The sequence below is a fragment of the Bicyclus anynana genome, chromosome 8 (genome assembly GCF_947172395.1).
Source record: "Bicyclus anynana chromosome 8, ilBicAnyn1.1, whole genome shotgun sequence".
Classification (NCBI taxonomy): Eukaryota; Metazoa; Arthropoda; class Insecta; order Lepidoptera; family Nymphalidae; genus Bicyclus; species Bicyclus anynana.
The window spans coordinates 13,228,488-13,255,190 of NC_069090.1; the positions used below are offsets into that span (position 1 = coordinate 13,228,488).

Below are 26,703 nucleotides of genomic sequence, written 5' to 3' on the forward strand. Positions count from 1 at the left end.
AACAATTAAACATGTAACAAAGTCACATATAGTTTATGGTTTTAAGTAAGTTTTTTTTTGATACATTTACATTTTAGACAAACCAAGTATCCACTGTAAATCTACAACAATGAAAATCCTCGATAGTGACCACTAATTTATTGATTGGCTTGTCTGATCAGCATACATTTAAATTTGTCGAAATTTGTATATTGGCTTGGCTTAGATGGTGCAGAATGATACCTAACCTCTTGCATTTGGGTTTCCTGTTTATCCTTTATGAATATATATTTGTATTGATATTGAATATCCATAAGCCCATTCGCGCTTAACTGCTATTATTGTAAATATTAAGTTTTCCCCATTTGTGGTTAGCTTATTAATAATTTTAAATAATATGAGGAAGGATTTATACAAATAACTACCATTTATGTAACATTCCTTTCATTATTGGATTTATTTGTAACTAGCGGACGCCCGCGACTTTGTCCGCGTTAAACTCGATGTTAACTTTCAACTACTTCTACCCTGCCTCTACCCTACCCATGATGGCTGCACACGCTATCGGAACACGGAAGCTTATAAAATGGAGTAACTTCTCCCGTTTTCCCAACATTTCCCTTCACTGCTTTGCTCCTATTGATCATAGTGTGATGAAAAGTATACTATAACCTGCCCAGGAGTATGAAGAACAATTCTACCAAGTTTCGTTAAAATCCGTCAAGTAGTTTTTGTTTCTATAACGGACATACAGACAGACAAAAATTTTACTAATTGCATTTTTGGTATCAGTATCAATCACTAATCACCCCCTAATAGTTATTTTGGAAATATATTTCATGTACAGAATTGACCTCTCTACTAATGTTATAAAGCTGAAGAGTTTGTTTGATTGAACGCGCTAATCTCAGGAACTACTGGATTTGAAAAATTATTTCAGTGTTAGATAGCCCATTTATCAAGGAAGGCTATAGGCTATTTATTATCCCCGTATTCCTACGAGAACGGAAACCACGCGGGTGAAACCGCGCGGCGTCTACTAGTTTATTATAAGTATAGTAATAGTTAAATTGAATTATCATCATCATTATCGTCATCATCAGCCTATTTCATCAGACTACAGGGGCACGCCTCCATCCTTGTAGCACAGGGGATATGGCGCTTAGACCCACTTAACCGCTCCATTCAGATTTGGCGAGCTACAGAATGCAGAACATAAAAACAGGATTTGGAACATAACTTACTTATATTAACATACCATACATGATATTAACATAAAAATATTGTTTTTAAAGATATTATCAATCCATTCTGAAATAATGGTGCCAATTCAGTCATAGATTAAATCAACAACTTACTTGACAGCAAACCATTCTATAACACTGGCTTTTTGTTTTCAATTCATATGTCAACAACAAATAAAGACATTTCAGATATCCGATATATCAGATATCCCAGTTAGGTTTTTTTTAAAAAATTGGCACATTCATTTTAAATATTCTGCAAATTTTTGTCAAAACTCTGCATTTCATATTTCGCTATAACATTACAGACCTCCATTTTGACTTTGGGAATTAGGTTAGGCTGCAGTTTCTTCACACTAGCCGCCATACTTCTGAAGAAGACGTCTATTTCATTTGTATTTTCTTTTAGCACTTTTTCAATCAACATATCTATGACTTGAGAGCGATCCTCATTTCCTTTTTTATCGTCCACATATTTTATTATCCTAGGCTCACTCATGATGATGGGTTTTGGTAGTATTTTAACAGGCGGTATGTTCCTTGGTAGCGGCATGGATCTTTTTCTGCCTGCATTTTTTCTGACAACTTTTTTCTGTGGCTGTTGCATTGAGTTGTGTTCAATTGTGAGGGTTTTTGGCATTATTTTAATATATTTGGGCTTAAGGTCTAATTCTTGGTGAGCTGCGTCGTTGCTGAGTGTGACCTGTAAATTTAAAAAAGAAACAATTATCAAATTTTGAGTTTAAACATAATTATTCCAACTGTCCTTGTGGTTCAATGATTATGAGATCCTGAATTCGAGTTCTGGCTATGAAATATTGAGTTGAAGTGAGAAAATTACTTAGAATAAAGAAAAAAGTAATTTTCAGTCAAATTCTCACCCTGGAGTAGGGAAGTTACTGGTGGTATATCACATCCTTCATCTTGGAAAGCACATCAATTCATTGGTATGGCACAAATAACGAGACTATTTTGTTTGGAAGTCCATGCAAGAGGCCTATGTCCAGCAGTGGACGTCCATCGGCTGATAATAATGATGATGATGAGTATAGATTATCACCTGAATCCCTCCAACCCACATGGGGCAGCATTAAAAAAAAAAAATTGGGGCAGCGTAATGGTCCTTCATATGAGGAAGGACACTAGGAGACATTACAGCATCTTCAGCATGTTGGCTTAGGTACCTCAATGAACAATTAAAGATGTTTAACAAACTTGACTTTTTGAAAGACACGCAACAAAGTGCCCACCCATATAACAACTATTATGCTGATGATATTGTGTGCCACTTACAAACTACTTGTGTTACAAAATATAAATCTATATCAGTTTTATACACACCTCATAATCATGCTCATAATACTCCTGGCTGTCTGTGATGACCTGTTCACTCTCCATTACTTGTACCTCAGTTTCGAGCCCTAATATTTGTTCATCATTCTCCATCTCTCCACTATCAAGGAACTGCAGTTTCCCATATATTGGTACTTTTGATCTGTGTATGGATCCCATCCTCTTGCTACGTGTGAAGCTGTCACGAAGGCCTCTCCATCGTTTCTTGCACTCGTCCACTGGAATTGAGAAAGAAAGAAAAGTTCATTATGATACACACTACAGAAGAACATAATGAGGGAGAACAAGGTGTGCAAAGTAGACTGTTGACATATCATAAAAAAGCTGACGACGCTCATTTCATCCGCGTGGTTTCCGTTCCTGTGGGAATACAGGGACAATATATAGCGTATAGCCTTCTTCGATAAATGGGCTATCTAACACTGAAAGAATTTTTCAAATCAAACCAGTAGTTCCTGAGATTAGCATGTTTAAACAAAGAAACTCTTCAGCTTTATAATATTAGTACCTATAGATAACTCTTTAACTTCAGTTCTTACAACATGTAGTACAGCCTCTGCTTAGAGGTTTTCTCTCTGCCACACAATTAACCTGCATTTAGAATCCACGGAAAGCTAAGCTCTTAATTAATTATGATCTTATATAAATATACTTTTTTTAACTAATAAAATATTTAAAATACAAATAATACCTTAATAATATAAAGAATAATGTGAATAATGTGAAGTTGTAGGGAGTAATCTCTCGATCTACTGAACCAATTTTGGAAATTCTTTTACCACTAAAAAGCCACATTGTTTGTGATGTCAGAGGCTATATTTTATCCCCATAGTCTCATGGCAACAGAAACTATGTGGGGTGTCAACTAGTATATCAAAAAACTTACATTTTACTTAATATGTTTACCATCTCCTTTCATTCAATATAATTATATCTTTGTCATATTCAAATATATATATTTTTTTAAATGTATTGTTCATTTCATACGTGTAAACCATTAATTCACAGTTTTGCAAGGTCAAAACATCTCTAGAAATCTCCAGAAACAAAAAGGGACACATTTTTTATTCATTATTTAAATAAGGTCAGCTGTTTTGCTGTTTGTAAACAAACATTTGACCCCCTATTTACATTTGAAATCTATTCTTTACCTAACTGATAAGTGAGTTATGTGTAGGAAGAAATCGCTCCTGCGATATAAACTGACTTTGATTTATCGTTAAAATGCAATATTATCGTAAAATTTAGATAAATAAAACTCGAAAACGAATAATAACTCTTTGTCACTTCACAAGTAACGTTTGCAGTCGCGTGATGCAGCACAAGACAATATAAATTATAGTGACCTCACCTGGTTTAAATATTTCGTTCGATATTGTTTGCCAAGTATTCTCTCTCGCTATGATATTCTTTCTTGAGTGATCCAATGAAGAATATAAATGTTTATGGGGTTCGACTAATTCAATTAGTTTTTCGTCCTCTTCATTTGTCCATCCTATGGCGTTCAATGGCATTTTCCCTTGCTTGCGTCACAGCACAAAAACAAAATGTCGTCTGCCTATCACCAACTAAAATAAACGTGCTGCGCAGCACGCCTTGTCGGGATTTAGACTGTATTTAGCTGTCTCGAGTTGTCAAATCGTTGTTTCCTTGAATCTGATTGGTCGGCTAAATTTGCCATACTCTATTTTTCTTTTGCACCAGAGCCATCTATCGAAACATCCTGAAGTACGACAGCGCCATCTAGTGTTGAGTATATTTATGTAGCTATTTCTATTTCATGATAGATGGCGTTTTATTTTTATACGATGATACATAGTTGATACGGAGCCACCTTTTGATGGAATGCGGTATCTAATGCTGGAGTAATATGCAGTAGTAAGTCTCCGTGTAATATGCACAAATAGATGGCGTTGATAAGTAAAAGTTGGATTGTGAATTATTTTTAATCGATGGAAAAACGGAGGAGGTTCTGGATTCGATGTTTATCTACGCTTTTATTGTAGTCTCTGGGTGCAATTTCAGATAATTCACTGTGTTTCAGTTTGATAAAGTTATTTATTATAACACAGACAAGCTTTTTTAAAATATTTGTCTGTCTGCCTGTTTGTCTGTACCAATCTTTGGAACGGCTGTACCTACTGTTTTGCTACTTTCACTTGGGGAGATTATCGAGCAGCATATTTATACTTCTTATTACTTCTTACTACTTATACCATTTTCGTGAAAATCCATGGATTTGTGCAAACCAGAATATTACGCAAATGGAGTCGCGGGCGTACCCTGGTTACGTAATAAAACATATGGGCACGTATTCGCGCGATCTTTGCTCTAGCCTGGCTTACGTACTTACCTTTTTGGTACATCTACGTGTACCTAGGTAGGTACATATACATATAGATGTAAACATCCAGATACCGTCTCCTAAACAGTGACGCACATGATGGACATATATATGTATAAACACACACACACATACACAAATATATACATACATTCACACCCATAGATAGGCCATCATCATCATATCAGCCGAAGGACGTCCACTGCAGGATATAGGCCTTTTGTAGGGACTTCCAAACATCACGATACTGAGCCACCTGCATCCAGCGAATCTCTGCGGACTCGCTTGATGTCGTCAGTCCACCTGGTGGGGGGTTGACCAACACTGCGTGCGGGGTCGCTATTCCAGCACTTTGGGATCCCAACGTCATTAGCTATACGAACTATGTGCGAACTATGTCCTACAGGCTAGATTATTAAATAGATACACACTCAGTACCATTCTAAGTTGAGTTTTTTAAAAGCGTGATCTGTCTATTTTATAGTGTCAGCCACTGACGATCAAGTAAACTCACATGCCTGCAGCGCTAACGGCTTGACGATGTGCATGACATCATGCCGATCGCGACCAACACACGATGAGTTTTATCGGCTGACAAGCCGTTAGTGCTGCAGGCATGTGAGATTACTTGGTCGTCAGTGGCTGACATAAGCTTATGCCTAGGTAAATGTACCTATACTTAGGTAATATTATAAAGCACGGCAGTAGGTATAGTATGGCTGTATGAAACACAATCGTCGCCAATGGGGATGATGACTAGGTTTGAATATATTGATTTTTATGATACATTCGGGTAAATAAGGTCAATGTTAACTAATTTATACATAAAAAGCAAAGATTGTCTGGATATTTGCAAAATAAATGAGATTATAAAATTTCAAAATCTATTAAAAATATTTTATCGTAATTAGATGAAAATTCATACAGTTTTAGCTTCCTTACATTAAATGTGACATTTTTTAATATATGAACTATAAGCATAAACGCACAAATAACAAAGATATTAGTAATTTTGTTTGAACGCGCATACAAATCTAACGATCACTACATTGCCTATGACGTCATTATTTCAAGCCATTTTGTATGGGGCGTTTTTCAGGGATCCGCGGCAGCGCCGCAATTCTGACTCTTTAAATCCCTGTAGGTCCGAAAGTAATGATCGCAGATACCCTGTTGCTTTTACAAAATTGCTTTACTATTAGTATACTTTTAATTTATATACAATTTAAAAAACTGTCATCATCCCTATTCGCACCGGTCCACGTAGCAGTCATTAGGACTGACAGACTAATAAGTCGCTCTCGCTACTACAATTGTTTCAAATTGACCGCCATTATTGTGTTATTTGCAACACGTTATGTTTACTTGAGATATTTATTGCTCTGTGCACACAAAAGACCTAGATGTCCTACTTTCTGAAGACTGTTTGGCTTTGGTAATGTGTATAGATAGGCACCATGTGAAAAACTGTAGGAGCATCCTGAAAACAGGAAGGTGTTTATATATCTGCCTTTGAGGTTGCTAACGATTTTTTGTAAACGGTTTTCGCTGTCTGTAACATGCCCCCCCCCCCCCCCCTCCCTTCCTCCCCTGAATAACTGTAAATAATTTAACAATTTTTCAGTAGTTTCAGAGCTTATTCGTTACAAACAAACACAATTTTTATTTTATTCCTTACAAGTTAACCCTTGACTACAATCTCACTTGATGGTAAGTGATGGTGCAGTCTAAGACAGAAGCGGGCTAACTTGTTAGGAGGAGGATGAAAATCCACACCCCTTTCTACACGGCATCGTACCGGAACGCTAAATCGCTTGGCGGTACGTCTTTGCTGATTTCTTTCCTGTTTCTGGATAACATTATTTTAGCCCAACTCAAAAAGTTGCTATTGTACTCGTAAGACAAACAGTATATTATATGCTTTAATACTTATACCATTTTTACGGGAAAACTTAACCACCGTAAATTGCTTATTGATTGATTGATAAGCACTTATTTAGCTCTAGATACACCGTATCCTAATCAGATGTAATTGGTATAAGGCGGTAAAATACCAAAGTCGCAGATGGAGGGTGCTCGCCGAGATGCCTTTTAACTTGTGTCTACCTACGTACCTACCAGCGGCGAAAAGTCCATACAGGCCGATTCCCGTCGGGTTTACCTTTTAAAAATCCATACATACATATTCATTATTGTTATGAATGTAAATGTACGTATGTATGAGAAACCTGAGTTTTTATCAAGCGATTTGAATTTCCTTTTCTTTGAGACGGCTTACTTTCTTCACAATCCCATGCTTCGCCACTGGTACCTACTCGTATTTGTCTTCATGATGTTTTAATGTCTTAATGATATTTTACCAAGGATAGATACCTACATTCGATTAATCATAACAGAACGGCATTTCATCATATCAGTCGATGGACGTCCACTTCAGGACATAGGCCTTTTGTAGGGACTTCCAAACATCACGATATTGAGCCGCCTGCATCCAGCGAATCCCTGCGACAACGTCAGTCCACCTAGTGGAGGGTCGACAAATACCGCGCTTTCTAGTGCGGGGTCGCCATTGCAGCACCTTGGTAGGTACCCCAACGTCAATCGGCTCTTCGAACTATGTATTCGAACTGAATTTACATAAGTAGAGAAAAATATTCAATGATCGGATTTTTATGTTATACAATTTTCAAATGAAATTTTTGTCAAAATCAATTTAAGAAGATAGTTAAGGAAAAACACAAAATAAGGAAACAAGATAGGGTTATGTTACCTGTAGAAAGAAACTGGATTTTAATGAAAAAAATATTTGTTTTATTTTTTATTTGAATTAAGAGTACCTTAGGGCCTATCTAGGGTTTTGAAATTAATCACCATATTGCTCTATCTCTTTCAAATATCAAAATATAGAATTTAATCGGGGCTTCAAAGATTCAAAATTTATCATCGTACAAATAAAAAGCGGATTAACTACACAAATAAATAGTTTCCCATATTTTATAACACCTATTTACCTCTTACACAACTTACAGACACGATTTTCTTTAGGAAATCTTAACGTCTTTACAAACTACTATGTTGTTTATCTTCATACTTATGTTTTATGATTGGAATACTTATTATTTACCGAAATCCTACAATCATTACCTATAGTACTTCAAAAGAAAATCAATTTACAGTATCAATTAAAATCAATTTTGACGGCCTCTTAGGTTTTCTTAATTCCACGGGCTGGTGGGAGGCTTCGGCCGTGGTTAATTACCACCCTACCGACAAAGACGTACCGTATGTGTCATGTAGAAACCGAAAGGGATTTTCATCCTCCTTCTAACAAGTCAGCCCGCTTCCATCATAGATTGCATCATCACTTACCAACTGAGGTGAGATTGTAGTCAAGGGCTAATAACTTGTAAAGATTAAAAAAACCGAAATCCTACAAGTACTTCAAAACAAAATCAATTTACAGTATCAATACACAGTAAAACCCTGGCCACAGTAAACAACTAAACCGCATAGCTAAACATTTCAAAGTCTCAAACAGTTTATAATCGTACCGCGTTCTATGCGCACGCGCGTGCCTCATTCACGGGAAACGAAATCGAATTCAAAATTTCAACGAATAAATTTTGAAAAATTACACTCAAATCTCAAGTTTAGTGTTAGTGAAGTGTTAGTAAATAAAGAAAATATAGTGAGTCTGGATGTGGAAAATTGTGTTATATTTAATTATCAAGTTTTTTCGAGCTTTTCACGTTTTAGTTTTAATATTTTTAATGTCAAAATAATTTAAATACATACTGTTTGGGCTCCTTATCAAAGTTAATTGTGAAACAGGTTGGATGGAAATGTTTTAAAACATGTTTTTTTAAATGTTATATTATGTTTGTAGGTATTTACTCCATTTTTTCGCTTTACATACGGATAGTGTTCATGTTAATTTAAATAAATTATTCTGCTTAAAAATTTTTTTGTTATTTAAATTAAAATTTAATATTTCTTGTATGAAAATATTAAAAACTGATTTGATCGTGGTAGCAAAGTTATTAAAGTTATTTCTCGATTTCTAATATTATGAGGCAAAGTCTAACCATAAACAAACTGTTGTAAATTGTAAAAATGTTGGCGGTAGGATGCATGAGTAATAAATAACGGTCTTATCAGAAATTTCCTGTTACATAAAGATTATAGGATATGTATAAATTATGTAAAATAAACAAAAGATTAAGATTACGTTATCTTAATCGTTGAGATTATCATTTCGGAAGCGTAGCGATACAAGTAGCGCGTCGCTAGAGAAACCAAAACAAATAAAACTTTATTAATTGTCAAACAACAGAATGTATTAACTTTATAGTAGAAGATTCGCATTAGAAACGACCTTCACCCATCTGTTTATTGTATGAAAAGTGTTTTATACAAAATCTAGTAATATAAAATATATTGCAAGTTAGTTGCCTAAAAATTTCCTGGCTGAACTGTTAACTATTTTTAACTATCATTAATGATAGTTTGGCCAGGACAAGGTACCCGCAATATATTTTTTTATTTATAATAAGTACCTAAATTAGCTCTTTTAATACAATCTACTAAGTGGCATCTGTTATTCGAATAAGTAAGACATTTTATTTGATTGTTTCTAAGTTCTTCATCATTATTAGAATAAGGCTCAAGTATACTTGAACTTTGACCTTTTTAACCTATGTAGACATGAGTCAATAACTGACGGGATAGATCTTAGAAGAATAATAATTTGAAAGAAAAAGAAGAAGTAGATGAATAATATTTATTTATATTCCAGACAATGGTATCGAGACCACTTTAAGAATGATCACTAATCTGAATTAACGCAACGTTGTCTAAACTAAAAAGTAAAGGATCATGACACTAATAAAAACCAATAGTGGGAAACGTACATACATAAACGTAGTTGCTGGTCAATTAAAATATTACTCAATAAAAAATGTCACAAACAAACGATGCAATTAATCCATTAGAGTGGTTTCAATGCTAGAATGTCCGCGCCGTAACTTTGGTTCTATAAAAGGCTTTGGAATGGATGCGGTCGGTTATTTTCGTATCGAATGTGGGATGCATGGACGGAACCACGATGGAACACAGTCGCTACGTGTCCATGGACGACTTTGAAGTATTAATACCGGGGCATTATTGATTGTTGTGCATTCAGACTTTTGTTTGATCCTCGTGTAGTATCTCACATTTTATTATCAGCCATAAGATGGCGGGAGAGGACTATATAGAAGAAGATATTTCCAAATGAAGCCAACATAATAAACCTCTCAGTTTAATTATTTTACTGTTTGTGGTATCAGTGATGCATAGCATTTTCTTTTTTTTTAGAATTTTCTTTTTGCTTTCCATAATATTTTGTTTGTGGACAAGTTATCGTACTTATGAGCTACAGGGATTTAAAGGGTCAGATTTGGCGGCGCTGCCACGGATCCCTGAAAAACGCCCCATACAAAATGGTACGATTTAATGACGTCGTAGGTCATAATGATCATTAGATTTGTATGGACGTTGAAACGAAATTACTAATATCTTTGTTATGTGTTATTGAAGCTAAAACTTATGAAATTTCATCAAATTACGATAAAAGATTTTTAATAGATTTTGAAATTTTATAATCTTATTTATTTTGCAAATATCCAGACAATCTCTGCTTTTTTTTGTATAAAAATCAATATATTCAAACCTAGTCATCATCCCCATTGAACGATTGGATTGGATTATTTTTGACGGCCTCCGTGGCGCAGTGGTATGCGCGGTGGATTTACAAGACGGAGGTCCTGGGTTCGATCCCCGGCTGGGCAGATTGAGATTTTCTTAATTTGTCCAGGTCTGGCTGGTGGGAGGCTTCGGCCGTGGCCGTTACCACCCTACCGGCAAAGACGTACCGCCAAGCGATTTAGCGTTCCGGTACGATGCCGTGTAGAAACCGAAAGGGGTGTGGATTTTCATCCTCCTCCTAACAAGTTAGCCCGCTTCCATCTTAGACTGCATCATCACTTACCATCAGGTGAGATTGTAGTCAAGGGCTAACTTGTAAAGAATAAAAAAAAAAACCTTGTACCTACGCGGTATCCTAATTTTGATACGTATTCTGCAATATGCAATCAGGGCTTAGATAATATACGTTTAGGGTCCTCAAAAATGATTACGCGACAGCTATTTGTTTAAAATCTCTCTGCACTCGACTTCGCCCACGCAAAGCAAACTGGTATTGCGTGCGTAACTTATATATCAGCCGGCTAGACGGTGACGCTGATTTGTTGCTGATTATTATACACTGTTCAGATTGTTACAGGCTTTCTATTAATAACTTGGGAAATTGGAATTGTAATGTGAGGGAACTGAAATGGACACCCATATTGTTCATTGCGTTGGAAGCTTTATACGAACGATATTATATGCAATTTAACGTTCATATAAAGCACTAGCTGACGCCGCTCGGTTTCACCCGCGTGGTTCCCATTCCCGTATGAATACGGGGATAAAATATAGCCTATAGCCTTCTTCGATAAATGGGCTATTTAACACTGAAAGAATTTTTCAAATCGGACCAGTAGTTTCTGAGATTAGCGGATTCAAACAAACAAACAAACAAACTCTTCAGCTTTATAATATTAGTATAGATAACCCTAAGCCCGCTAAACCGCTAATAAATAATGTTGGCTTAAGCTCCAGTATGCCTCTCCATAATATTAGAAACGACCTTCACTCATCTGTTTATTGGATGAAAAGTGTTTTATTTCAAATTTAGTACATCAAAAAAAAATTTTTGCGAGTAGGTTACCTCAAGACTTTAGCCAAACTATCATTGACGATAGTTAATAATGATTGATAATAGTTTGGCTAGAACAATTTTTAAGCAACCTAATCGCAATATATTTTTAACGTACTAAATTTGATTTGCATGAACAGATGGGTGAAGGGCGTTTCTAATACCAATCTTTGACTATAAGCTGCTGATGATGATAATAGTGATATAATGAATAACGTATTTAAAATAAATGATGAATGGAATCTTCCTGTCCTTATTTGAAAATTGCCTGTTATAGAAATTTACCGCATATTCATTTACATATAAATTGCGTTAACTATAATAGTTAGGTTAATAAATAAGCGCAAGCTTTATTAATTAGTATAATATAGATAAAAGACTAATTAATAATTTATAGCCATTAAAACTAATTTAGTTAAAAACGTCCTTGACTGAACATGATAAAAAATCTATAGTGGGGCAACCATGTATATCTAAATTTGCAGGCGAATCCAGTTCCGTCGCTTTTGCGGTTGCGATGATAAGGCACTATACACCAAATGACATTTTAATTACAATTCTTTTTTACTAATTAATATGCCTATTTAAAAATCATTACAAAAAAATAGGTACTCTGATAATTTTACAAAATTCAAGTAGGTACTTAAATTACACAGAATAAGAAGGTGGTGGACTTCGTAGCAGATATGATTCCCATAACATTATTATTTCTTTTTTTCTTTGACAGCTCCTGAATTATAGCCAACAAAAATAATATAGAAATCTAATTGAACTGTTTTCAAGTTTTTGCGAAACAAAAGAATGTCAGTAATTTATTTTTGTATTTATATAAAGGCTAGTAGAACCTCGCAGTTTCGCCCTCGTAAAAAATGTTAATCCCAAGCCTATGTTAATCCCTGATAATGTAGGTTCCTAGTGGCGAAATAATTTTTCAAATCCGTCCAGTAGTTTTGGAGTCAATTGAATAATTACGTACAAAATTATATACCTTTTTCCACCTTATAATATTAGTGTAAATGTAGATCAGCAGACACCAAGAATCGATCCAGTAATTACGGAGCCAAATCGCTTCAAACAATCAACAAAACCTCTTAAGTGTGTTTGATATTATAGGTTGATAGTGATACCTAAAAATTGATACTTAAAATTGACGATCTCACTTATGTTTTCTACTTACAAAAAGTAAGTAGAAATCATAACTGAGATCGTCAATGACAATCACCAATTGTCTAACTAGCCTGACGAATCGTAACCGCTGTCGGCGAAATCTCCAAATGACAGATGAGCAACATAACTCTCCGTATTAGCTGAATAGCCGTGAACCGCGCAAGTTATGCAGGCGCTCGGCTAGAGTGGGTGTTGCGAAGGTGGCTCGTTTTCACTTTCGGTAATTTTCGTTAATTTGATATTGAAACGTTGGTGATCAATGCAAATTGAATGCATTTATCTAAAGGTACACTTCCGGTACATGCATTTTAAAAGACCTGTAATAGTTATCTATGCCACTGTCATGTCCTTGCTAAAGCTCAAAATTTGAATTGGCTCGTTATTAGCAGCAAATAAAATCCTTAAAACAGTACGTGCATATAACAAAAAGAATTTGAAAATGATATAAATTATTGTTAAAGATATTTGCCAAGTCAAATCTTGAGCTTAAATGTATTTTAAGTTCTTTATTCTATAGAATTTGGCACCTACTTAGATATCATTTCTTTTGTTGGCAAAATCGATAGCGACACACATTTTTGTGATATTGAATTTAGCTCCCATTTTCACACTTATGTTTTGTTAGGATTGTTCTTTACCCCATAGGTACTTTAGTCATAATGTCTGGCTAAAGTATACGGATATCCAATCAAAAGAAGAGTTTTGTATGGGCTCAAGTTAGAACAACACTGTTATTATTAAGTTGCAATTAACATTAACATTTTAATGGTAATTAAATATCACGTGTCTGAAACGGTGAACGAAAAATATCGTGAGGAAATCTGCATATCAGGGAATTTTCTTAATTTTCTGCGTGTGTGAAGTCTGTCAGAATATGGATTGATAATGATGAAGTTGGAATTAATTTTATTGACGATTCTCTTGAAGACATAGAATAGTATTTAAAAGAAATATTGGTTACCTAACCGTTTGACCTACACTTCATTCATTTCTTTTTAAATATATTTGTAATATTTAAGATTGAATCTTTACGAAATCTTATAATATCACGCTGGGCTTCATGATGATACTGGTTTTCGGATTATGTTTTAATTTTAATTTGAGTGAGTGACGTGAATTAGATAAATGCCAACAACGTTTTGAAATGTTAAGAGATAATTATTAGCCATAATAAAGTTACTAATGAATTAAATGGTTTTAAAATGTGTAATAAACTTTTATAATACTTGTAATATATTGTTGAGTAGAAAGATTTCTTATTACATAACAAGAGTTTCTTTCGTATAAATAAATATGTATTGTTAAATAAATTCTACTTACATTCTATGTGAAAAGAGATTGTTTAACTTAAATCGCAAAAATAACTTGATAAAATGTAGTCTGGGCCAAATATTATAAAAAAGTAGCATCTAAATTCTGCAAAGAATAGAGTTAAGTATCTCTTCTAAAACACCCTTACTCGTAAAGAGCGATACAGACCTTCAGTTTTAACTGTACAGTTTTATCTTATCGAAAGTTCATTAAAATCATTAGAAAAAGCTATACAGTTTGACTGTTCAGTTGAAACTGCGCGTCTGTAGCACGGCTCAAATTAAACATATCGATGTAATCTTTAAAATTGTTGAAGGTTAGTTTATTTATCAAAAGAATCAATTTAGCACGAATCGGCCGTTTTAATGCAAATACCTCTAACATTGGAAAATGCGACAGTGAGGTGTTGTAAGGACATTGTCAACGGCATCACGATTCCATGACTTGTTGGAATACTAATTGCGTCCATTTGTATGTTGGACTTCACCGTTGGCCATTGTGTTCTTGGAACTGCGCGCTAACTTGGAAAAGTATTTTCGAAAGGTTTCTTCCTTAATACTGCAAAATTTCCATTATGCAAATTCACTGGCCATCAAGGAGATAGTAAATTATAGTGCGAGATAATCTGCTCGTTGGGCCAGTGGCTTCCTATTACGAGGTCATAGGTTCGAGTCCAGCGTTAAATTATGTACCTAATACTGAGTTGTAGAAATTTTGAGTAAAAATTGTTACTTAGCCCTGAGTTGGAGAGTCAGTTACATCTTTGTCTCAGAGAGAGTCCGTTATGTCTTCGGTCCCGATCTTTATTATTGATTTGATAGTCGTTAAAATTTCATTTATAATTACGGGTCTATGCTTTATATACCCTATGTTATTTTTTTTTATTTTATTGTACAAAATACAAAAAGTGTTACATAATTAGGTACATAAATAGCCATCCTCATAAACTTGACGACTTGACTTGTAGTGGACCGTTAAAATAGAATAGACTGATAACAAAATTTGATGATTTTTTTGCAAAGTAATTCTAAAAAAAATGCTATATCGAATTATGTTTTAACATCAACATTGTTAGGTACAAATTCACAAAAAACTTTACTATGGAAACATAATATTTAACTTTAAACCCGAAGCATAAAAAACACGCAAAACACCTTTTTGCGTTTTGCACATCCATTCAAAACACTGTCAATCTTCATTCAATTATTTTGAATTGATTGATATGGCATGTAAAAAAGACGATTAAAACTTTTGTTGAGGTAAACCAACAGACCTTTTGAAAAAGCGTGGAAAAAAAATACATTCGTAAATCCCATATACACAATGAGATAGGCAAAAAATACAACATTAGTAATCCTTTGTTCATTTTACACCAATCCTTTTTTATTCTTGCTAATGCAAGCCACGCACGATCAAGTCTACCGTCAAGTTTGTAGTGCGCTTAGAAATGTAGGAAGTGTAAAAGTATCGAATTAAGGTATTCTTTTCTTTTCGTCCATCCCTAAGCTCGCTGCAACACTCCTCTACCTTGCAAGGGCCAAAGAGGCAAAACGATTTCGACGTGTGGTTAGCTGTCGGGAGGTTAAACTGGATGGCCGACTTGATCGTATGTGGCTGGCGTTATACTTTGCGCTGTCTCGAAGAAGTGTGTATAAAATTTGCATGTTTTTAAATACGAAACACATTTAATGCATTCCGATAACAAATTGTGCCTCGTTTGTAATTAGGCGTGTTTTTTATCTTATCGCGAGTTAAATTATTAGTTTATTTTTAATCGAATTCAAAAAGGTCCTTCTAAATTTCATTCTGTCCTTTTCAAGCTCAGGTAAATTGAAAACTTAATGTAGTATAGAATATTTTTTTTTAATTTTGTTTTCTGTAAAGTTTTATATTGACTAGTAAACGCCTGCGATTTCATTCACGTTTTTTTTAGATTTTTTAATGGAGATCAACTCCGACATACTTGATTTTTGCGTCACTTCTACCGTATACTCAGCGGATGCAAAAAGCCCAAAAGCAATATTTGTTCCGTTTCTGGCACATTTTTCATTAATTCTCCCGCAAAGTGATGTTATATAACCCCTCTTTTCCTTTTCCTTGATAAATAAGTGAACTAACCATCACAAAAATAAAATATTCAAACTAGTACTTTTTGTGATTAGCGCGTTCAACCAAACAAACATTTTATGTTTATCATACTAGTGTAGGTTGCGTGTACTTATAGACTAGTCATGAATTATGTTAATAGATCTTATATTCAGTCTATTGGTAATATAAAATGTAGAGCAATCACCGCTAGCTTGTTCTTCTCCGTAGGTTCATTACCAACTGACATCTACTGCGATTGCTAAATCAATCTGGATTTGTGTTTGAGCAATCTCACGAACGTGTTTGGTCTACTAAAACTAGAGCCTGCGATAGCCAGACATGCTTCGTTTTAATCAGCCTATGCTAGTACTTTAGGTTAGTAATCGTACTTATCAGTACTTACTTACCGTGCTTACCAGTACGTACCGTACTTACCATTACGTACCGTACTTACATTTCAAACTCCTACCTTCCAAAATCACTACAGTCCAAGCTCCTTAATTGGCTCGGTAGTCAAGGGTGTAGAGCCGCAATTGTCCACGCAATTTTTTGATATTTTTTACTCTCTCTCTGTCTCCAGTTACCATACCGTTACATTACCAATTGTACATTAGTTTCTAAGTGTTATTATAAGTTATTGTTTATTTTTGTTTTAATGTACAATAAAGTATATTTCTTTTTTCTTCTTCTTCTTCCCTCAGCTTTATGGCAACCCTTCGCTAGAGACATTTAAGTTTTCTTAAATCTATCTTTAACGGTGGAGTGTCTCAAAGCTAAGAGACCAGCGACTGAGGACATAATTTCTCATATTATGCTGAAGTAAATATAAAAGAAACGCTATATCTTCCAAAGCTATCATCATCGTTAACAGCCACTGCTGGACAAAAGCCTCTTGCCTTGCATCGACTTCCAAACAAAATGGTCTCGAGCCGCCAGCATCCAAGTACATCCCTGCAATGCTCTTTACAGTGCGGGGTTGTGATTCCAACATCTTGAGACCTCAACGTCCATCGGCTCTTCGTATTATGTGTCCCTGTCTTTCAAAGTTACCATAGTTTAAACTCTATAATTAGCTACTATAGTCTATACTTAATTATGTTCTGAGCGTAGAGACGTTATATCTTATTGGATATGACCTCTGCTTTCGATTCGGACGGCGTAGGTTCGAATTAGGTCCGGGGCATGCTACAGTCTTTCAGTTATGTGCATTTTTTAACCAATTTCAAAAAAAGGAAGAGGTTCTCAATTCGAGTGTATGTTTTTTTAATAAATTAAATATCACATGTCTCAAACGGTGAAGGAAAAACTTCGTAAGGAAACCTGCATACCTGAGAATTTTCTTAGTTCTCTAGGTGTATGAAGTCTGCCAATCCGAGTATATGATTAATAAACTTATAGCCTTCATAAAATGGGGTGGGTGTGGCAAATGCAGGCTCAGTCCATACTAACTTCAAGCTTATAATGAACTTAACTGCAGCTGGCATCTATTCAGTCGTAAACGTGAAATGTTAATTGAGTTTAACGAATAAATCTGCCACCACTGTTTCATTACAGTAAAGAGCTTCCGCCTTTAGCCTCTCTTCATATAACATGCAAATGATTTTCATCATTATCAGTCTATTTTAATGGCCTATTTACTACAGGACCAGGCTTAGTTCCTAATGCTAGCCACTCACCATCCGATAAGCCCACATGCCTGCAGCGCTAACGGCTTGGCGTCCGATAAAACTGATCCTGTGTTGGTTGCGATCGGCATGATGTCATACACATCGCAACCAACAGATGATCAGTTTTATCAGCTGTCATACCGTTAGCGCTGCAGGTATTGTGAGATTACTTGATCGTCAGTGGCTGACATAACACCACCAATTAAATGCCATCCTAACCGGTGATATAGAGTCTTTACAAATAGTCAAGCCTACTTGAAATAAATGCATATTGAATTTTGAGTTATTGACCTATTTCCGAACTGATGATTTATTTAAAGAAAAACTCAATATCTCCAAAATCCAGGACCATGTGATCCGAAGCTACTTAAGAATCATTTATTTTAAGGAGATCTTCCATAAGCCACCAACTTGTAAAGCATTTACAACATTCCTCTTTTAAATAACACCGTATTTTAACTAATGGACAAATATATCTCTTCACTGTCTGTGTGTTCAGCTACCGATATCGAAAAAAATAAACTAACACGATCCCGGCGATGCATCGTGTAAGGAAGGATTCCAAGCAGGCAACAAAAAGGAAGGAAACCCGTAATAAATATGAGTTAAAACAAAACGTGGCGTCCGTCCTTCCATTCCGTCTGGTTCCGAGTACCTCTACCGAGTAGTAACGTTCCTAATAAATCCTTTTAACACTCGACACATCATTAATTTCGACTATCCACTTTGGTTTTATTATACAGAAGTTACTTATGATTGGACTATGCCTTTTGATTTGGTTCCTTCTTTGGAACCCTCGTCACTTTAATTTTAAGTTTTCGACCAATTGTTATCACCATTATCAGATAATATTATTACCTGAATAATGATATGATTATTTTAAGAAATTAAATATCACGTGTCTCAAATGGTGAAGGAAAAACATCGTGAGGAATCCTGCATACCAGAGAATTTTCTTAATTCTCTGCATTTGTGAAGTCTGCCAATCCGCATTAGGCCAGCGTGAGAGGAGACTCGAGCTCAGCAGTGAGCCGAATATGGGTTGATAATGATGATTATTACCTGACGTTTCGAAAGTGCTTCTAAACTAAACCTAATTGAAATAAATGAACTTTGAATTTAAATATGTACTGTTTATGTTAATTAAAAAAAAAATCTAATTTTGAATAAGACTAGCGGACGCCCGCGACTTTGTCCGCGTGGATTCCAATTTTTCACAAATCCTTTTCCGGGATGAAAAATGCCCTATTGTGTTAATCCAGAGTTCTAATTCTATTTCCATTCTAAATTCCAGCCAAATCGCTTTTGTAACCGCAGCGTAAAGGAGGAACAAACATACACACAGAAACTTTGACCTTTATAATATTAGTGTGATATTTTTTGGATAAATCATTATTCTCGTAGTGTTGTTTGACTATGCATCGTGTCTTAATTTATTAACACGAAGAGAGTGTTCATTTTGGTGACACCACAATGCGAAACTGCAGTGACGTGATATATTTGGTCATTAGGTAAATTAACTAATACTGTCCCATAATATGTGGTGAAGACTAAGCCCACATTCGCACGAGAGCTTTTTAACGGACGTTAAAAAATAACTTCACAAGACAGAATTTTTAAAAGACGACGCCTTTTTTCGAGCAATGTTGCGTTTATAATTTTGTGCTTTGGAAATAGACCTTCATTTAACTTCATACTATATTTGAACGCTTTTATAACGTCCGTGAAAGCCCAGTGGCTATGACCTCTGCCTCCTATTCCGGAGGGTGTGGGTTCGAATTCGGTCCGGGGCATGCACCTCCAACTTTTCAGTTATGTGCATTTTAAGAAATTTAATATCACGTGTCTCAAACGATGAAGGAAAAACATCGTGATGAAACCTGCATACCAGAGAATTTTCTTAATTCTCTGCGTGTGTGAAGTCTGCCAATCCGCATTGGGCCAGCGTGGTGGACTATTGGCCTAACCCCTCTCATTCTGAGAGGAGACTCGAGCACAGCAGGTTGCTGAATATGGGTTAATAAATGAAAAATAACGTCTGTTAAAAAAACTCTCGTGCGAATAAGGGCTAAAGCCTATGTGTTAAGTATTCACTCTATCTGCAAACTAACATTGTACTTCCTATAATTAGTATGCATCGGACGCTGTTAGCGCTCATGTTTTAATAGTGTAAGATAATGTATAGCCACTTAGATTTTAATTAAGAAGAGAAACCGCTTGTACGACCACCACGGGCAATGGCGCGACTTAATTAACAGAGATATTAAGATATGATCTGTTTGCTTTTCATCTATGTATCTATACTAATATCACAAAGCGGTAAAGTTTGAAGTATTTTAGGTGATTAATCTCTGGACTGTGTTTATGTGAAACTCGATGTAAACTTTCAACTACCCGTACCGTACCCCTACTCTACCCCTACCATACCCCTCTCCGTTTTCTAATTATTATTAATATGAACTTTATACAATAACAATAAAGCTCAAATTGACTACGTTTTTGTTAGAAAACATTTGTATCGGAAAAAGTAAAGGGCTATTTTTATGGTTTTTCTGGCAATTATTCGAATTTTTCTCGCCGTAAAAACCATCCTAGAACTTAAAATGTTTGAAAAAAGAATTGGCCAAATTGGTCCAGGCGTTGTTGAGTTATGTACTTACCAACGCATTGTGTGATTCATTTTTATATAATAGATTTTTTTCATGATTTATGAACAAATATTTTAAAACTGTAAGTAACTCTAAAAATGAAGGACTTTCCATACAAACTTTCAACCCCTATTTAACCTTCTTCTATTTTTATTTTAGAGTCAAAAAGTACCCTATGCTTAACTCCAAGGTCCCATTTACTATCATCATCATCATTATCAGTCGATGGACGTCCACTGCTGGACATAGGCCTCTTGCATGAACCTCCAAGCATAACGGTTTCCACGCGCCAGCATCCACCGGTTTCCTGCGATCCGCTTGATGCCCTCGGTCCACCATTTACCATTATACCAAAATTCATCTTGATCGGTTTAGCCGTGAAAAGGTGACAGACAGTCTTACTTTCGCATTTATAATATTAGTATCGAATATATGGGTAACATTTTACACAACCCTAAGCAAAACTTTGAATTTTTGCTTTCGTTCTAAAATTTTTTGTTTCGAACGTATTTTTATAAATTTTTTATCTACTAATGTTAAAATATCTATATTTTAACGAAAAGTTACTTACAAAACAGTTTACAAAATGTTCGAACCAGTTCCGATCACCCACAGACTGGCGTCAAAAAACAGGTTGAAAAATTGTTACAAGTTGGCATTTTAAATAGTAAGTAAGAATTAAGAAATTTTCACAAGAAACATTCATTTCTTGTAAAAAAGCTACTAATATAGCTAATTCTAATGTTTTATAAACCTTAAGATTTCACAATCAATATGTAACCAAAATAAATATTTAACATAAACGTTGGGTACGTTTATGTTTTGAAGTCGGTTGTAATTAAACGAAACTAAAAATCAAAAAATAACATTATAATATTTTCTACCCACTGATCATTTTGAAGTCGGCGCCAATCCGATAACCTACTAATTTAAAGCGAACGTCTATGATAAAGTTTTTTGTTTCTCAGACATTCTTTTTTCTTTCATGTTCTTTTTTTGAAAATCAAACTAATCATAAAAAGTTAGTACGCGTGTTCATACGAGAAAAAATATGCACTTCTCTCCCATTTTTCGGTTGAAAAAATACGTTGAAACTAAAATAAACTGTGGAGTTATTGATGTTCTTGAATATTTTATTTTAAAAATAATTTTAAGATGTTGTAGTCTACATTTATTTTTATTTACATCTATGTTGTAGTATTCTTAGATAAAAATAAATGTGCTTTAAATATTTCAAATGTCAGCTACTAAAGCCGCAAAGGAGACAAATTGTGTAATAGCAAAATTATCAAATAGATGAGATCTGTGTCGTTATACCAATTTGCATGTTCTATTGACCAACTTGGCTCGTGTACTTATTGCTCTATGCAGGTACATTAGATTGAAAACTAGAAAAACATGCACATTTTTTGTTCATAGAGTTTTTTACAATTGAATAAAAATTATTTTGGATTGATAGGTACCTATTTGATAGATTTTCTGAATTTCAAGGTGCTTATTACCTTGGATGCCTATCAATGGAAAAAGACAAAGACGGAAATAAAAAAAAATATGTTCAAAAATTAATTTTAAAGACAAAATAAATGATAAACTCAAAACACAATAATTTTGTATTATAAGACTAATTCTTATTGTATAATGTAAATAATAATTTCTATACTCAAGTAAAGATAAGATATACATATATGTATTTTAGTACATTTAACTTAATACACGTAAATAGAAAGCAGAACCTCATTCCCACGATCAGGTGTGCTTGTAAGTACTGATAAAGTTAGTCTAAATATTGTCACAGTGATAACTGAATTAACAGACTATCTCGGCCAAATGGGTGCGTACTTTAAATAAAAATGGTCCATTAAACATTCAACTCTTCGCTTCTTTAGCAGTGTGGGTTGTGATAAATGTAAAAGTTAAAAATTCTACATACGATCCATTTTTCCATATGCTTAAATGCATATATTATACAATGTTTAGAAGTACATCCATTGAATGTTGACAATACGTTACTCTAGCTACAAGAAGGCACGACTGCGGAGAATTATTCACTGTAATCCGACGTTGACATAAATTGCACCATGAATAAATAAAGTACCAAAAATATCAGTTCAAAAACATCTATGGTTGAGTTTATTTTAATTTTACTACAGAAACTGAGGTAAATGTTGAATACCTCTATTTCTATAATAAAATATAGTAGATAAAACTTTTAGAATTAGGACATTGATAAGGAGCCCAAACTTTGTATGAAAACCATTTAATTTATAGTTAGATCAACAATTAACATGAATAACATATTATATTATGTATGCATTAGGTCATAATGATCAAAACAATTTTAAACAGAAATGTTGGACTAAGCTGATCATGTGTTGTATTTGTGTTGTTCTTGCAATGTAACAAAGGTATAAGAAAAAATAGAACAGACAAGAATGTTTCATGTTCAAGGGACATTTGAACAGTCGCTCCGATGTGGTGACGACCTTTCACCTAGTGGAAACAAAACCCTGGCAGCACTTGCAAAGATTCATAAACATTGTACTGGTAAATCACACGCTCATGGCTGCCTCGATTCTAAAAGTAATCCACTTGCAAAGTCGGATTCTAATACAAGCCTTCATTCAAAAAAGTCTTTTAGAAGCGATTGTTATATAGAGATAAAGGAGTCGGTGAAAAATGATTGTAATTTTACAAAAAACGGATCTATGACCAAGAGTTTTAGTAACAGTACTAGCTCCTACGAAGGACATAGCGATACTGATTCAGAAACTGCATTTAAAGCTCGCGTAGAAAACAAATTCACTGATCCTTGTGAACGACTTTTCGCCCAAAACACAAAAGCTTCTTTAATGAAAACTGCTCGAATGCGTTACTCTGACGATGTGATATCTGTTAACGATGACATTGATGGTGAAAAATGGAAAAACAGCTTCGTAAGAACTTCCTCTAGAGGAAGTTTCCGAGACAGAAAGCCAGGTGTTGTGACTATAGAGGAAGTAAAGTCTGATGGAATCAAAAATTCTGATGAATCTAGTAATTATGAAATAATAGATGAAAAGAAAAGAGCTGTAACTCCAAATAGAAATGTGGTATGTCGTAAAAATTCGACAGGAACAATAAATGGTAAATCTGTAAATAATGGTACAAAACCACCATGGCGTTGCGCAAGCAAGAATGGGATTCCAAATGAGCCATTCGTTCGTTCGCCGTCACTCCGAGGAAGTATCAGAAAAAAGAAGTTGGATGGTGTGTCATGGCGAAGACTATACGATCTTTCTCTTTGGAGAAAGTATGGAGTTAACTTCGCTTTAAATGGAGCGGATTCAGAGCGTGCCCTATTGAGACCCTGGAGCGAATTTTCTTCCCAGCCCCAACCACTTTACGAGGTAAGTTAACTTGGCAAGCCCTCGAGCAGGTCAGTTCTTTCATATGATTCTCTACATATTTGGCAACATTTGATTACCCCTCTTATCTATGAGCGCCGCACGAACTCGAATATCATTATATAGGGAGAGTCAGTCACGCTGTCGATACAAAGTTTGTAAAGATAATTGTATTTTATTGTTAGCCTGTTAAGACCGAGGAGATAAAAGCCTTTAAATCTTTACATAGAGGTAGTTTTGAAATAGTTCACTTTATCTTATCCTACCGCCAACTCAGATACTGCACCTCTGTTTGTTCCGGCTATCTGTAAGAGATAATCAAAAGTGACCTTTTGCGCTATTTGTCTAATACTCCACAAAAAATATTTAGAGGGCCTCTCAACAATTTAAAACGCAATGTTGATCGCATGTTATTATTCTAAATAGCCATTTCAGTAACACAATTTACAACATTAACCTACTTATTTGTTTACAAGTTAAGAAATGAAATGACCGCGCCCTTCGCAGTTCGCACTACGTTCAATTACTCGAACCTCTAGGATTTAATGCTTTTTAACTACGGTCTCTTAGTGGACAGGCAAGACATTCACATTCACAGGTTTATTTCACGAATAACATTTATTTACTACGCACTCGATGAGCACTAACAATATGCAATCCAACAATTCAAAGTAACGAAGTATTAAAATGCGTTGAGCAAATGTAATTCATGTAAATATATTAGCACTGCGTGCATTACTAAATCGCCAATGTCGCAGCTTTGTCACAAGGCGTTCTTACATAACCGGTGTTTGGAACATGAATACAAATGAATTGCAGATGAAGCTGGCTCCTGACGATGAGAAACGAGCGTGGGCTTTTGTGACCTGCTTGACTCACAAAGGGAATTGATTCCTATTTAGAGTATACGCAACTATATAACACTTCCTGTTATTAATTGTTTTTAGATTAATATTGTTCAAGTTTTTATTACTGCTCAGTCACCATTTAAACGAGCCTCTTTTGATATTTTTATGAATTGAAATGTTATATATTTTTTTAAAAATTTCCTTTATAATATTGTTCTTTAAAATAAGTTTGTTTCGGTCAGACTAAATCATTAAACGTTTTCTCTGGACAAAACTAGTATTAGATTACATTTAATACTAGTCATATTAAAGTCAATTGCATATAATATTCTTAGAATGAAATTAAGTTTAATTGAGATGCGTCATATCTTGAATAATTACGTATTGGAATTGATTAGGTATCTGAATTTTGGTCGAGCATGAGACTACTGTTTAAATTTAATCTGACTGCAAATAATATATTCCAGTCTCCTGATAATAATTTATTCCCTAAGTCGAATTAATTCCATTACTTCCAAGTCGTTGTTGTTACTGAAAGGACTTTGATTTATTTTCACTGCATTGGTTCAATTGATACAATTAATTTGCATTGTAGTCATAAGACCTTCATTTTCCATAGTGCCAGGGTGCCATTTACCGTGCGAAAGCGGTTGTAGGCCTCTAATTGACTGGTTCAGAGCCATCCGCAAACAATGGTGGTGTCGTAACAACTTTACTATGTTAATCTTGCGTATAATTTGTCTCTTACGTAGGATTGTGTTATGAAATTTAAGAGGTTTGCTGTGACAAACTAAACTATTTTACAATCTGACTTTGGTATCACACTTGTGAAGGATCTTTTTTATTATCTTTTAAATATTAATTCTTGGCTCATGTGTACTTTGTTTTATGACTATTTTAATTTATAACTTGTCAATCGTCTGTCTGTCAATCTTCCGTAAAACAATTTCTGTAAACGTGGGAAGGTAATTAATAAAGCACTTATTTTTTCAATAAGGCTAATATAAAAAAAAATCCAAATTTTACCCAATGCTTTAATTATAGTATACAACCACAGAAAATAAAAATCAATAGCCCACTACAGTACCAGACCTAGGGAATTTGGAGTTATATTTAAATAAAGGTTATTAAAGGCACTAAAAAATAAGAACTCTTTGAAAGATGAATAGATCGACAGGCGCCAATAATAACAAGAAGGGAGGGCATCATTTACAATAACACAAGGTTACAATTGATGTCGAGAATAATTATTTATCTCCTACACAGCAAATGTCTGCTAGTAGGTAAACAAAACACAAGATAAACGAGTAATTGTTGTATTACTTACAAATGCCATTGTGTTTCCAAAATCATTTAAGCAATTAGCATTTGCTTTTAATGTTGCATATCAACTAGCAACTGCAATATCCATTCAGTGTCATTTTTCTAGCGGGCGCCCGAATTTCTGTCTGTTTCTTGCAGCCGAAGAATTTAATTAAAGGATTTATAGACAAGTTACTGGAGTTTTTACTGTAATCAAATTTATCGATCTTCATTGTTTATATAAACATGTGAATACTGATTCGACTTATAGATTAATAGATAATACTTTTACGATTCATGTAACTTTAGTTGCAACAATTACTAGTGCTGAAGATCAAAATCTAACTCAACGTGACTAATCATTTTATAGTTACTTGTTAGTAACCTTCGTTAAAATTAATATTATATTATGTAGCTTATGTCATACTTAAGATTAACGTCTAATTGAAAACGGTTTATAAATTAGCACGTTTTATTGCGATGTGGTTAGGTAATATAAATATTTTCTATTTTCTGTAACTTTAACTTAATTTTTGAATCTACTTTGCATAATGTGTATACAGAGAGCTC

General features: G+C 34.6%; 2 protein-coding genes across 6 annotated transcripts in view; one reads left to right on the forward strand and one right to left on the reverse strand.

Moving 5' to 3' along the window:
• Positions 1-26,703, forward strand: part of LOC112046056 (unconventional myosin-XVIIIa) — a 258,774-nt gene that overhangs the window by 51,582 nt on the left and 180,489 nt on the right. The window contains exons 1-2 of one of the 5 annotated variants that reach the window (XM_052883061.1): positions 8,491-8,608; positions 22,918-23,986. The exons of 3 other annotated variants lie outside the window; for them this stretch is intronic. In XM_052883061.1, the coding sequence (XP_052739021.1) occupies positions 23,033-23,986 (954 nt within the window). In that variant the 5' untranslated portion in view covers positions 8,491-8,608; positions 22,918-23,032. Of the gene's footprint in view, positions 1-8,490; positions 8,609-22,881; positions 23,987-26,703 lie in introns of those variants that run through there. One more of the 5 variants, XM_052883060.1, reaches the window with a different exon arrangement.
• LOC112046057 (uncharacterized) lies at positions 1,207-4,192 on the reverse strand. The gene is made up of 3 exons (XM_024082524.2): positions 3,928-4,192; positions 2,565-2,794; positions 1,207-1,926 (listed from the first exon to the last, which is right to left on the reverse strand). The coding sequence occupies exons 1-3, from the start codon at positions 4,088-4,090 to the stop codon at positions 1,471-1,473; spliced, it is 849 nt and encodes a 282-aa protein (XP_023938292.2). The 5' UTR covers positions 4,091-4,192; the 3' UTR covers positions 1,207-1,470.

What these genes read in the sequence shown, in the direction of transcription:
- LOC112046057 (XM_024082524.2), bottom strand. Translation starts at nt 4,090, where the DNA reads ATGCCATTGAACGCCATAGGATGGACAAATGAAGAGGACGAAAAACTA. An exon ending in GAACGAAATATTTAAACCAG is followed by an intron (nt 2,795 to 3,927) that starts GTGAGGTCACTA and finishes TCTCAATTCCAG; the next exon opens with TGGACGAGTGCAAGAAACGA. An exon ending in ATTATGAGCATGATTATGAG is followed by an intron (nt 1,927 to 2,564) that starts GTGTGTATAAAA and finishes TTAAATTTACAG; the next exon opens with GTCACACTCAGCAACGACGC.